Source organism: Myotis yumanensis, unplaced genomic scaffold, assembly GCF_028538775.1.
Source record: "Myotis yumanensis isolate MYYU_CA2020_CCGP unplaced genomic scaffold, mMyoYum1.0.hap1 SCAF_19, whole genome shotgun sequence".
Lineage (NCBI taxonomy): Eukaryota > Metazoa > Chordata > Mammalia > Chiroptera > Vespertilionidae > Myotis > Myotis yumanensis.
Genome location: NW_027223770.1, coordinates 13,524,366 through 13,536,492, shown reverse-complemented (window position 1 = coordinate 13,536,492; position 12,127 = coordinate 13,524,366). Strand labels below are relative to the sequence as shown.

General features: G+C 59.1%; 1 protein-coding gene across 1 annotated transcript in view; it reads left to right on the top strand.

The window, feature by feature from the left end:
* GNB1L (G protein subunit beta 1 like) overlaps positions 1-777 on the top strand; it is a 50,541-nt gene extending 49,764 nt beyond the window's left edge. The window contains exon 7 of the mRNA XM_070399443.1: positions 210-777. Within this exon, the coding sequence (XP_070255544.1) occupies positions 210-461 (252 nt within the window). The 3' untranslated portion in view covers positions 462-777. The remainder of the gene's footprint in view (positions 1-209) is intronic.
* The last annotated feature ends 11,350 nt before the right edge of the window (positions 778-12,127 follow it).

The window sequence follows — 12,127 nt, the reverse complement described above, 5'->3', positions numbered from 1 at the left end:
TCCTAACCCCAGGGTTTGGCTAAGGGCAGGGGTCGGGCTGCTTCCCTCGGCCGGCCTGCTCCCAGGAGGAAGGGGTGAGTTTGCGTAGCAGCCCACATTTCCGTCCTGTTCCGGCTGCTGGACGGGGTGGGCGGGATGTTGGCGATGGGAGCCTCTGTGACGGGTCTCAGAAGCCCCCTGATGACTCTCTGTGTCTCTCGATCCTGTAGGTGCGCGGGAAGCATGAACTCACCAATCCTGGGATCTCTGACGTCAAGATCCGGCCTGACCGAAAGATCCTGGCCACTGCGGGCTGGGACCATCGGGTTCGCGTGTTTCACTGGCGGACGATGAAGCCACTGGCCGTGCTGGCCTTCCACAGCGCTGTGGTCCACTGCGTGGCCTTCGCCACAGATGGCCTGCTGGCCGCGGGGTCCAGGGATCATCGCATCAGCATCTGGTCCCTCTACCCACGCTCGTGACTTGCCCACTCCCTGTTCTGGACACACGGAGGACAGAGAGGTGGCTCCCGCACTTAGGCCTGACCCAGGCATGTGGAAGCCATGCTCAGGGCCCCTGTGGACAGCAAGTCAGCACTTCGCCTCCTCCAGTCTCGAGAAGAGCTTGGTCTGTGGAGTCCTCGCTTTTTGCACGCGGCTTGTTTCCTCCTGTGAAATAGGGCATCTGTGCAGCCGTGACTCTGCAGTTTACACGGTAACTGGGCCGACACCTGGGCACACATCACCTGGGTAAGAGGCCATGGGGGTGCTTTACAGTAAACTTAAAGTTGCAAACCTGCAGGCTCGAGGTACGAATTCTCCAAGGCAACCCCCCTCCCCCCTCAGGGTCATAGCGAAGACCCTCCACCTGGCTGGCTGGTCAGCCTGTATCCAGCAGGGGACACTGAGTGTGGTCCCCAGGACCTGCAGACTCCACGGGGCGCCTCACCCCAAGGACAGCCGGGAGCTCTGACGCACAGTCCGAGGCCAGGGCAGTAGAAGGAAGTGACTGACTAAGGAGGCCAGGCAGAAAGAGGGCTCTGAGGGGGCAGCGAAGGCAGCTGGGCAGAGAGACCCCAGCTGGGGCAGGCCGACGCAGGATTAGTGCGAGGAAGGGCCGCCCAAAGAGAGTGAGACCAAGGGTGGCTCAGGCCATGTCCAGGGCGGTTTTTGGGTGGGAAGCACAGGAGCATATGTGATAGGCCAGGCCCCCGGCAGCCCAGGCACAGTCACAGCCTGCACCACACACCCAGGGCAGCTGGGAGTTAGCAGCCCCATCAGGCATTGCACCCAGAGCCTCCTCACGTATGTGGCCGGGCCCCACATCAGGGCGTCTTCTCTTAAAGCTGAATCATTGATAGGGAAGAAGTAGGATCCTTCAAATGGGGTAGGAGCTACAGCAGATCCTGGTGAAGCCGGCAGTCTCAGACCCCTTTGTTCTGCCGGCTTCTTTGCCAGAAGAGCCCCCTCTGGGCCCTCCCTGAGGAGGTCAGCCCTCCTTTACCTGAAGCACCTAGATTGGCCTCCCATAGGCAGGGGCCTTGTGGGACACTCAGCATCCTCAGCCCCGCCCCCCTTTGCTTATAACCAGACCAGGCCCCGCAGGCCCCAAGGGTGAGGAGCAAGGTGTGACCCGTGAGGAGGTGGCTCTGCTCCAGAAGAGCTGCGTGGTCCTCCCAGCTCTGCAGGCGGAGATCTGGAGCACACGTGTGGGGCCCAGGTGGCAGGAATATGAGATGCATCAGGCGAGTCCACTGAACAGGTCCACTGACAGGATCTGCGCTCGATGCCGCAGCGCCGGGAATCAGAAAGGCCTGAGGTCTCGTGGGTCATTTGAAACATGGACCACAGGCAGGCACATAAGTAGGACTGAAAGGCCAGACCGCCCTGGGGGACGCAGAGGGGGGATCTGAGGGCTTAGGGAGATGAGGGTGTTTAGGCGACTTGCCAACTCACCCACTGCCGGAGGGTCCAGAGGGTGCGCCTGCCCCACGACCGTGGGGACCACATCAGTGAGGGCCTGGCCCCCTTGAAGAACTGCATGCCCTTCTCCACTGGTCAGAAACTGCAGTGGGAGCTGCTGCCACAGAGCAGGGATCTCTAAATGCGGGGGGTACCTGGGGTGGCAGGGCTATTGGTGGTGCTCAGGTGCTAAAGGCAGGGTGGGCCTGGCTGTCATGGTACCTGGTGGGGGCGCCAGCCCCAGTCAGCAATCTGATGCACAGAGGCACAGGCACGGGCTGGTGATCGTGGTCCCTGGAAGTGAATGGAGGGTCAGCCTGCTAAAGTCCGACTTGGTCCATGTGAGCAGAAGGGTTGTTTCTAGGAAACGACATCGGACCTGGGCTACCAAAACAGAGACCCGGCCCCTCGATCACAGACCCAGGCCCCTTGAGGAAAGACCCCCCTGCACTGCCCACAGTAGGTACTGCCATCTCTGCCCAGCCTCCCCCAGGGCCTCTGGCCACCGCCCAGGAGCTGAGCACCGTCCTGGGGAGGCAGCCCTGGTCCTCAGCTATGGATCGCCCAGTGCAGGGACTGGCCTCCCACGCTGGCCCTGTTGGACAGAGTCGCTGCGGGAGACCTCTGGCACCTTAGGGACCACACAGGCTCCGAGTGTCCTGTAGCCAGGCCACTGGGATGTTGGGGACACTTCCAGAGGGATTTCCACAGCAGGAATGTCAGTGAGGAGTAGCTGTTTGGGCTGCAACATGAGCCTCATGAGACGTGAGGGAAGCTGCTGGGTGAGCTGTGCTCTCGGGGCTCCTCCAGGGAGCTGCCAGGTCAGAGATGATGGAGGGTAACCTCACCAAGCCGCAGCCTGGCCACGGCTCCCGCAGGAGGCCACGCGCTGGGGCAGCAACCAGAGTCTGTGAGCCACCTCAGAACTTCTGTCGTTTGTTTCATCTCTGGAGGCACCACCAGCCACACGGCCGAAGGCAGCAGGGAGCCAGGTTATGGGTTCATTTCAGCATGAACCTCTGCTGGTCCTGCCCGCGGCCGGGCTCGCGAGTCTCGTACACCTCCCTGACCTCCAGCAAAGCTTCCACGCCATTTCCAGAGGCGCTGGCCGCCATGGGCTACTGCCAAATAGCACAGAACTGTCAGACGGGGCTCCAAACCCACCTGGCCTCGCGGAAGCAAAGCCGTGAACACAGGCAAAGGGCAAGCGGCAACGTCCCTCCTAGGGTGCTGGGGAGATACCGTCACAAGGGAGGGGCACCTCGTCAGTATCCTGCGCCCCTCCACAGCCCTGCTCGAACCCACTGCTGTGCTGGGCACCCCTGTGGCCGTCCCGCCTCAGCTTGGACTCTGAGGCGCCGGGCACTGGGCTGGGCACTCAGGAGGCTGTGAAACTGGACTGTGCCCCGGCCCTGGTTGAAGTCCATGCCGCCAGCTCCTCAAGAATCTCGATGACGCTGTCCTTTGTCAGGATCACAGAAGTACCATGGGGGTGTGTCACGGACAAGGGACGGACTGCAGGTCAGCGTGCGGTGCTTCCACAGACAGTGCTGGGGGAGCTGTGCGTGTCGACTGCCAGCACCCCATGCCCAGAGGTGGTGAAGAGTGGGTGTTGGTGACACAGACCCCATGTCCGTACCTGGCCCTTGCCTTCGTGCTGAAGACATAAGCAGAGGCACAGAGCATCCCAGGCGGCTGGTGAGCAGTGTCCCGGGGACATCTTGTGGCCAAGCTCAGGGTATGGGGACCAACCCAGGCTGTGACGGCCCCTGCGAGCTCCCTGCCTGATGTGGCCTCCGCCGTGCAGAGCGGGGCATGTGCCGGGCCTGGGTGGATAAGGGAGCAGGTTCCTCAGCCTCTGAGGCTTAATGGATGGCTGAGAAGTTTGTTTACTCAGCTGAGCTGCCTAGAACAGCAGTGACACCAACTTACTAGAAACACTGGTGTCCGCAGCAGCAGGGCCCTCCGGGTGGTCCTCGGGGTTCCTCCTCTGCACCCCCGATGGGACCCCCGGCTTTGCACAGCACGGCCTCTGCATCAACAGGACCTGGGGCATCAGCAAGTCACCACGAAGCTCCCACGCCGTGAGGCACGGGCCCTGTTCCAGACACCCGGCCGCGGGAGGACGCTTCACGTTTGCAAAGCTTCAGATTATCCTGGTCGAGTCCCCAGGCCCGAGGCTTTCCTCAAACCTGACCTGGTGCTGGGAGCCAGCTGAGCTCCGGGGCCAGGGGTGCAGGGGCCCTGCCATCTGCCCGCAGCTGTGTGGCCCCAGTGGAAGGGCTTTGGCCAGTTTCCCTGACCGTCCAGGGTGCGCTGCAGAGTGGGCACAGGCTGTCCCTGCGTCTCACGTGGGACAGGCAGGTGCTCTGCAGGAGGAGCCTGCGCAGCGCCAGGTGGCTCCTTGTGGGAGGCCCCGGGCTCTCAGTCAGTCCCTTGTGTTGACTTTGGGCCTCTACGTCTGGATGGCTTCTTTTTTTCCTTTACATGAATGTTCATAGCAGCTTTCAGAACTAGAAACTGCGCACATGAATGGAGATGCAGACTGAGGCCTGACCATACCATGGAGTCCCACCAGCCCTAGAGAGGCACCGGCTGGGCCCCGTGCATCAGGGTGGAAGGTGCAGCAGTTGGCAGTCCGAGGAGGCCATCGAGGGCCAGAAAGCTACCAGCCCCATCTCCCCAGGCTCTTCAGGGTGTCTGCCCAGGAGGGGTTACCAGAGGCGCCTCTGGGCACGCCCTCGCAGAGGCTGTTCTGGGCCCTCCGGCCTCCACCCCAGGCCGTGTGGGAAGCCCACTCCTGGTCACACGCCTGGAGGCTGGCAGCGCCGGTGCATTTGCTCACAGGTGGTGTCTGCCTGACCCCAGGGGTGGCTGGGGCTGGGCGGAGGGCTGGAGGGCAGTGGCATCCAGCCCCCTCTGGCCCCGCAGCACCCACCTGCCTTAGTGTCAGGCGTTTCCAGCAGGACCCTCCCTGGGCCCAGCACACCCAGCCACCTCTGTCTGCGGCATCTCGGGGGCTTTGCAAAACCAGCCCCATGATTTTCTCCCTGGTTCCCAAGTGCTTTTTCTGGCTACTTTAGCTGTTAACTGAGCAACCTTCTTTGGGACTTAAATTTAAGCCCTGTTTCATTCAGGAGTCATTTTAATTTTACACCGTCCGCAGCGGCTAACCGTGACGATTCTGTGCCACAGACATCGACGCTATTTTCCCCGAGGTCAGCCACTTCCTGTGAGCTGGCAGGACCTGGAAGAAGGCTGCCCAAAGGTACCAAGTGAAGAAAACAGCTGCGCAGAGGCCCAAGTTTCCCAGGGCAAGCACGAGGGGACACATTGGACAGGCATCGCTCATCACATGTCCTTGGGTGCCCTTGCACCCTCAGCAAGACGTTTTCCAGTCCAACCAACCCATCAGCTGAGAGATGCAGAGTTTGTTCACCTGCCTCCCAGTATTCTTCATTAACATCCTTTTAGGTTGTGTGAGGCTGCTCATAACCAGAGAAAACTTGCATTTGGAGATAGCGATAGATGCCTCTCCTGTGGGGTTCCAGCTCTGGTCAGCGTGTCCTGCTGTCCTGTTCTGTCCTTAGTGCAGTGTGGGCACAGTGTGGCCGGGTCTCTGATCAGGGCCTTACAGGCTGCAGTCAGGCGTCAGCGGGGTAGGCACCTCTTTAGCCCTCATGGTCATCGGCAGAATCCAGAGCCCTGTGTTGTAGGACTGAGGCCTTGGCTCCTAGAGGCTGCTCAGCCGCTTCATGGCCATAGGAGGGACCTTTCATGGCCCAGTATGGGATCCAGTGTTCTACCATGAAGTCAGGGCACGGGGCCCTTCTGGTCACAGTACCGCCAGGGCTGCATCGGGTACCCGTCCAGCCCACCTCCTCTGGATGGCAGGCAGCTGTGGAGGGAGATGAGCAGGCCCGGAGGTCCTGGCCAGCACAGGTAGGTGAGTGGCCAGCCTGGTGAGAGAGTGCATCAGAGGAACCTGCTGCCCACCCTCTTCCGCCTCGTGGCCGCCCTGTGAGGGGGTCCCACAGCCATCCTCCCCAGCAGGTACACAGCACTCACCAGCATCCCACAGCCGGTTGGGTTCTTCTCAGACAAGCAGGAGGCTGACAGCGGAGCAGGCAGTGACCAGGGACACAGCCCGAGGCCTTCAGCATTCACCACCTTTTCCTGCGCTTCCCGAGTTTCACAGGTGGGATCATGTCAGAAAGCCGTGTGCTCTGGAGATATGCAGGCCAGCCTGTGTGTGGTGGTGGGTGACCCGGGGAGCTGGTGCTGAGGATGAGCCCGGGAAGGGCCTGCGGGGTGCAGCAGCCCGGGATCCCTCGCTGCGCTGGCCCGGCAGCCTGGCTTTGTGCTGACGTGCGGTGCGTGTCTTTACACTCCTGAGTGAGTGATGTTCAATCAGGTGTTTCCCACCTGTGTCTCTGCCAAGAAGCCACAGAACACCCTCTGCACAAAAGGACTGTTTGCACAAAGAAAAAACATTCCTTCAGGGGGTTCTTTAGAAACGCTTGATACTCAACTAGCTATAACTTCATGGGAAAGCCTGGTGTTAAAGACAAGCTGGCACGGAAGAGACCTTGACTCTGAGCTTGCCGTGCACCTGTGCGCCGGTGCAGACAGGCCGCCTCCCCTCCTGCAGCCCCACATGCAGCCTGCACCCCCTCTCCTGCTCAGCTCCGCCTGTGCTCTGGTTTTCATATGTGTCGGGGCCAGCTCAGCCCTGCCTAGACTCTGCCTCCCCAGCCCAGAGAGCAGCCGCACAGCCCTCACGCCAGGGTGTCCAGGAGGCCCATTAGGAGCCCGGGAGGAAGGAAGCACCTGGCCGGATGGAGCTGAGCAAATGCAGAGGGCGAGGCAACTGCAGCTGAACGGGGCAGACACACACCTGACCCACCCAGACAGACGCCCGCCAAAGGAAGTTCCAAAACCTGCTTGGGAGTCCACGCGGAAAAGCATCTGCGTGGGAGATACCACCACATGCCATAGGCGGCGGGCATGCCCACACGGAGTGCTCAACTGAAGAAATGTCGTAAGCGCTCACGGCTTGCACCCGGCTGGGGCTCTGAGACCCTCGGGGCAGGTCAGGGAAGTACGCCCTGCATGTCGTCAGCCGTCATACTTGCTCCATGGCGTGTGGGACCTCGGACCCGCAGAGCCAGAAGTACTCACTGCCTGGCCCTTCGCAGGAAAGCGTGTTGGCCCCTGCCTTAAAGGGCAGCTGCTTCCGGAGCACGGGCAGAGGTGGGGGAATCGCTGCTGCCACAAAGCCAGGATGTGTTCAGAGGTGCCCGAAGCAGCACTGAGGGTCAAGGGGCCTCCCGCACAGGCCTGGGACGCATGAGGCATCAAGATGACAGTCACCGTCATCAGTTCCAACAGGCAAGACTCTCATAATCCAAGAATTCTCATTGACGCTCAAAGAAGAAGTTACCAAAAAGCATACCAGGAAGGAAGGTATTGTGATAAGGCCCAATGTGCCTGGAGGCTGCTATGGTCTGAATGTTTGTGTTCCCCCACATCCATAGGAAACCTGACCCCCCCCCCCCCCGCCCCAGCATCCCCCCAGGTAATGGTATTAAGAGGTGGGGCCATTGGGAGAAGCTTGGGTCATGAGGGTGGAGCCCTCATGAATGGATTAGCGCCCCTAGAACAGGGATTCCAGAGTGACTCCTTACTCCTTCCACCATCTGAGGACACGGAGAGAAGACAGCCATCTATGAGCCAGGAAGCAGGCCCTCACCCAACATGGAATCAGCCTTGAACCGGGACTCGCAGCCTCCAGAACCGTGAGAAGTGAATTTCTGTTGTTCATAAGCCACCAGCCTGGTATTTTGTTAGAGCAGCCTGAGCAGACTGAGACAAGATGCTTACATTTTTATTGTTTAATTTATTTTTTAAATTTATTTTTTTATTGAGGTAACAATGATTTATAGGATTATATAACTTTCAGGTGTGCGCCATTATGATCGACATCTGAATGTACTCCATCATGCCCACCACGAAAGTCTAGTTTCCATCTGTCGCCTTACAATTGAGCCCCTGTACCCATCTCACCCGCCTTGCTTTTTAAAGATGTGGAATGGTAGGTAATCTAGTCACTTGCTCTCATCCTGTTGTAGTTTATCCATTGCTGCGTCAGTAACCAGCCCAAACTTAGCCTCTGTGCACGTAGAGCCCATGGGTCAGCAATCTGGAGGGGCTCCCTGGACTGTGGGGCTCCGAGAGGGCGGGGCACGGGGAGTACGTCGATGGGAGCTCCTCAATCAAGAACGAGTGAGCAGACATCTGAGACTCCAGAGCTGTGGGGAAGGGGCCGGGGCAGCGACCGTGCCCTCGGTCCTCCTGCCATTAGCAGGTGGGAGTGTCCAGCCACCCCCTCCCTCCGGCCACATGCACGCAGGCCCCGCTCAGCCCTGCTGGCTGTGATAAAATGCTCACTGGGAAGGTTGCTCATCTAACACACCAGGGTCTTATCTCCAAATAACAGGACATCGGGTCAGGACTTCGCACCTACAGGAAACTTAGCGAATCCCTCATCTCAGGGAGAGAAGCCAAGGGTCAGGAACTGAAAACAAATATGGAAGACGGGGCTCTAGTGAAGAGTTCCTCGATCTGTAGGAAAGTTTTGTTATAAAGAGAGGCCTAATCTGAAGCCGGACGGGCCAGCCTCACTCAGGGCAGCACCAGGCCCTCCTGAGGTGCCTGGCCCAGAGCTGAGTTTCCAACGACCTGGTTGGCAGGTCGAGCCCTGTGGGTGCTGAGAACACACCTCAGAAAGAATGGGTGTCTGTGTTCCCCTTTTAGAACCGCTTCTCAGACTGTGTGTGTGTGTGTGTCTTTCCTAAGATGTTAAGACAGTTTTAGAAGTGATATGTTAGGCTTGTCGTTTCTGTTAAATATTTAGAAGTGTTTTTGATAAATCTGCAACCAATGTTTAAACGTTGGGGTAATTTTACTTGGTTATAGCCATAAATTTTGATTTATCGACTGAGTTGGAGTGGGACTATACAGAGAATTATTTATTACACAACATACAATTTGTTAATCTTGAGAATTCATTGAATACTTGGCTTCTTTCTTTTTTTTTTTTTTTTTTTTTGAAACTTCAACCACAGACCAAAGTGAAGGGGGAAACAACTATCCCGTGTAGCCAGCACCCAGCTTCAACATTAAACAGCCGGGGCCCGAGTGTTAAAACGTCGGCCCTGGCGCCCTGGCCGGTGTGGCTCAGTTGGCTGAGTGTCTTCTGTGCACCGAAAGGCTGCTGGTTCGCTTCCTGTCAGACACATGGCCAGGTTGCAGGTTTATTTTCCAGGTTCCACGTCTGTGCCCGAGACTGCCCCTGACCTCGAAGGAGGGGAGGGGAGGGGAGCCCCGCAATGAAGAGCCCGCCATGCCCTCAGGAGATGTACTACCTGATGGGGAGGGTCCAAGCTGTGGTCATGTGCAGCCCAGCAGCCTCCCTGTCCCTGGTGCCATCCCCACCTTCACGGTGATGCGTCGTCCTGGGGAAGAATCTAGAGAACACCTTCTGGGATAAAGGTGTGTGTGGAGGTGGGAAACAAATCGAGATAGGGCTTGAGGCTAAGGTGACACCGAGGAGCGGCAAGGAGGAGACACGGAGGACGGTGTGTGTGAATCCAGCCTGGAGGGCAGGGCCAAGGTGGGGTGAAGTTCGGAGACTGGGGCCTGAGGACCCAAGAACTGATTTGCAAGGTCTCCCAGGGTGAGATGCCAGCACCCACGTCGCCTGGGCTCCGGGGCTCAGCAGGCGCTCATCAATGCGTGACGGAGGGGACGACCACATCTGGGACGACCACATCTGGGCCCCCTCCACTGTAAGGGGCACCGCACACTCCTGCTCGGGCCCAAGGAAAAGGCCTCCGGTTACACGGTGAGCCCCTCGGATAGAGACGTGTCCCCACTTCAGAGATGCTGGGGGGAAGGGTGGGGGTGGGAGGCCGGGGGTGGGGGTCGGGGGGAGCGGGTGGCAGCAGCTGGAAGGAGGGGATTAAGTGCTTACTTGGTGCAATTGAACACTGATAGATAAAGGACGTGGCAATGCCAGCCCTCTTTATAATTTAGAAGGTAATTTAATTACTGCGATTAAAACCTAAGCTTCTCCCCCACGTGCGCTGCTTTTAACAAAATACCCCAGGTCCTGCCGTCTCCCACACGCAGACCTGGCGGCAGTTAAGCAGACGCCGCGGCTCCGGAGCCCCAGCTCGTGAGCCATCTGGTTTGAAGCAGTGCGACAAGCAGGAAAGGGAACCGAATCAAAGGCACGGCTGGGCATTTTTTTAAAATACAGAAAACGTGTGAGGTAGACCAGGAGACCACCCCCTCCTCCCCTGTCAGGGCTGGGTGCCACCCCCGGGCCGCAGGGCCCTGTCCCCCTCCTGCTCCCTGGCTGGACACAGAGGTGGCTTCGAGGGGTGAGGACGGCCAGGAGGAGGTATGTGGGGTCAGGATGGGCAGATGCATCAGATGCCCGCTCCCCTGCACAGGGTGGGTCAGCACCACCGCATTCAGGGGGAAACTGAGGCCCTGAGCCACAGAACCAGCGTGCGTGCTCTCCCTCACACCCAGGTCCTGGTTGGGCCGCACTCCTGCCACCCCTGGAATCATCCCTTTGGTCCTAGAAGAAGCCCCTCGCCCCCACCTCCCCTCCGTCTGCCTGCACACGGCCCTGCTGGCTCTGCCCTCAACAGCTGTGGCCCCGGAATTCTCCGGTGCGCGGGCGCTTTGATCTGCAGCACACCTGGCGATCAGGGCCTCACGTTCATCCAGCCACAGTCATATGGGTCCCACACACTCTGTGGGCTTCCCCAGCCAGAGGGAAGGGGGGCTGGAGCTCCCCGGGGTGGAGACTGGAGCCCGACAACCACTAGCCGCCCCCCCCCCACCCCCGCAACTCCAGGCTTCCGGCTCCCCTCATTCCGTGGCCAAATGTCAGTTCATGGCCTCTGCACCCCAAATGCTTCCCAGCCCCTCCAAGAGACCTGTGCCCCCGTCTGCAGTGCCATACGGTGCCCGGCACGCTGCCTTCTCTTTGTTCCTACAAAGGTGTGGGCGTCACCAGCTTTACTTAATGTCAGTACAAGGGAGGGTGCTGGCCCAGAGCCTCTTCAAACCACCCAGGAGAGCGTGGGCAAGGCCCTGTGTCCTGTAGGGCCATAGAGCGCCCACATCTTGGCTTTTGTGAGACTCAGGTGTGAGGAGGCAGCGGCTGTGAGCCCCAGGGCACCTGGAACTTGGTGAGTCCCCCCAAAAACTCCAGGCGTTTGTGTCGGGATGTCCTCGCCAGCAGGCGGAGTTTCCCAAGCCCTCCTGGAGCGGGAGTGGTTAAGTCACAGATGGAGGCAGTGGCTCCCGGCTGGACTTCCTCCTCCAAGAACAGGAGCTGGGCTACTGGGGGGCCATCCCTCCACACCCCAGGGTCTTGGGTTCCCTAGTCCCTCATGTGGGACCCACAAGAGTGAAGGGGTATGGACAGGCCTACCTCTCCCCCCCTTATTTTACACGTGGGTGTCTAGTTTTCTTGAAGGGCTTCAAGTGGCCAGGAGTCTGGGGTCCCTGGACCCGAAGATCTCAGAGGTCCTTTCTAGTCCAAACTCCTGTCCTCCCAAGTCAGGGGTGGGCAAACTTTTTGACTCGAGGGCCACAATGGGTTCTTAAACTGGACCGGAGGGCCGGAACAAAAGCATGGATGGAGTGTTTGTGTGAACTAATATAAATTCAAAGTAAACATCATTACATAAAAGGGTACGGTCTTTTTTTTTTTTAGTTTTATTCATTTCAAACGGGCCGGATCCGGCCCGCGGACCGTAGTTTGCCCACGGCTGTCCCAAGACCTGGCAGCTGGACACATGGAGACAGGCCAGGGGCCTCTGGGCCGAGTGGGGGACCCAGAGGAAGATGGTGTGGAGGCATCCAACAGCTTCGGGGTGAGCCCCTGAGGGGGCAGGTTGGACAGGACCCCAAGCCCTGCACAGCACAGTGGGTCACAGAAAGGGCAGGCCAGGTGTGCTTGCAGAGGAATCCAAAGTGAGGGGAATGGAAGCGAGGAGACGATGGTCACAGAAAGGAAGCTGCTGTGACACACGCTTCACAGGAAGTCAAGGACTGTCCAGGGGCAGAGGCCCAGTTAGGTCCGCCCCACCGCAGCGGCCAGA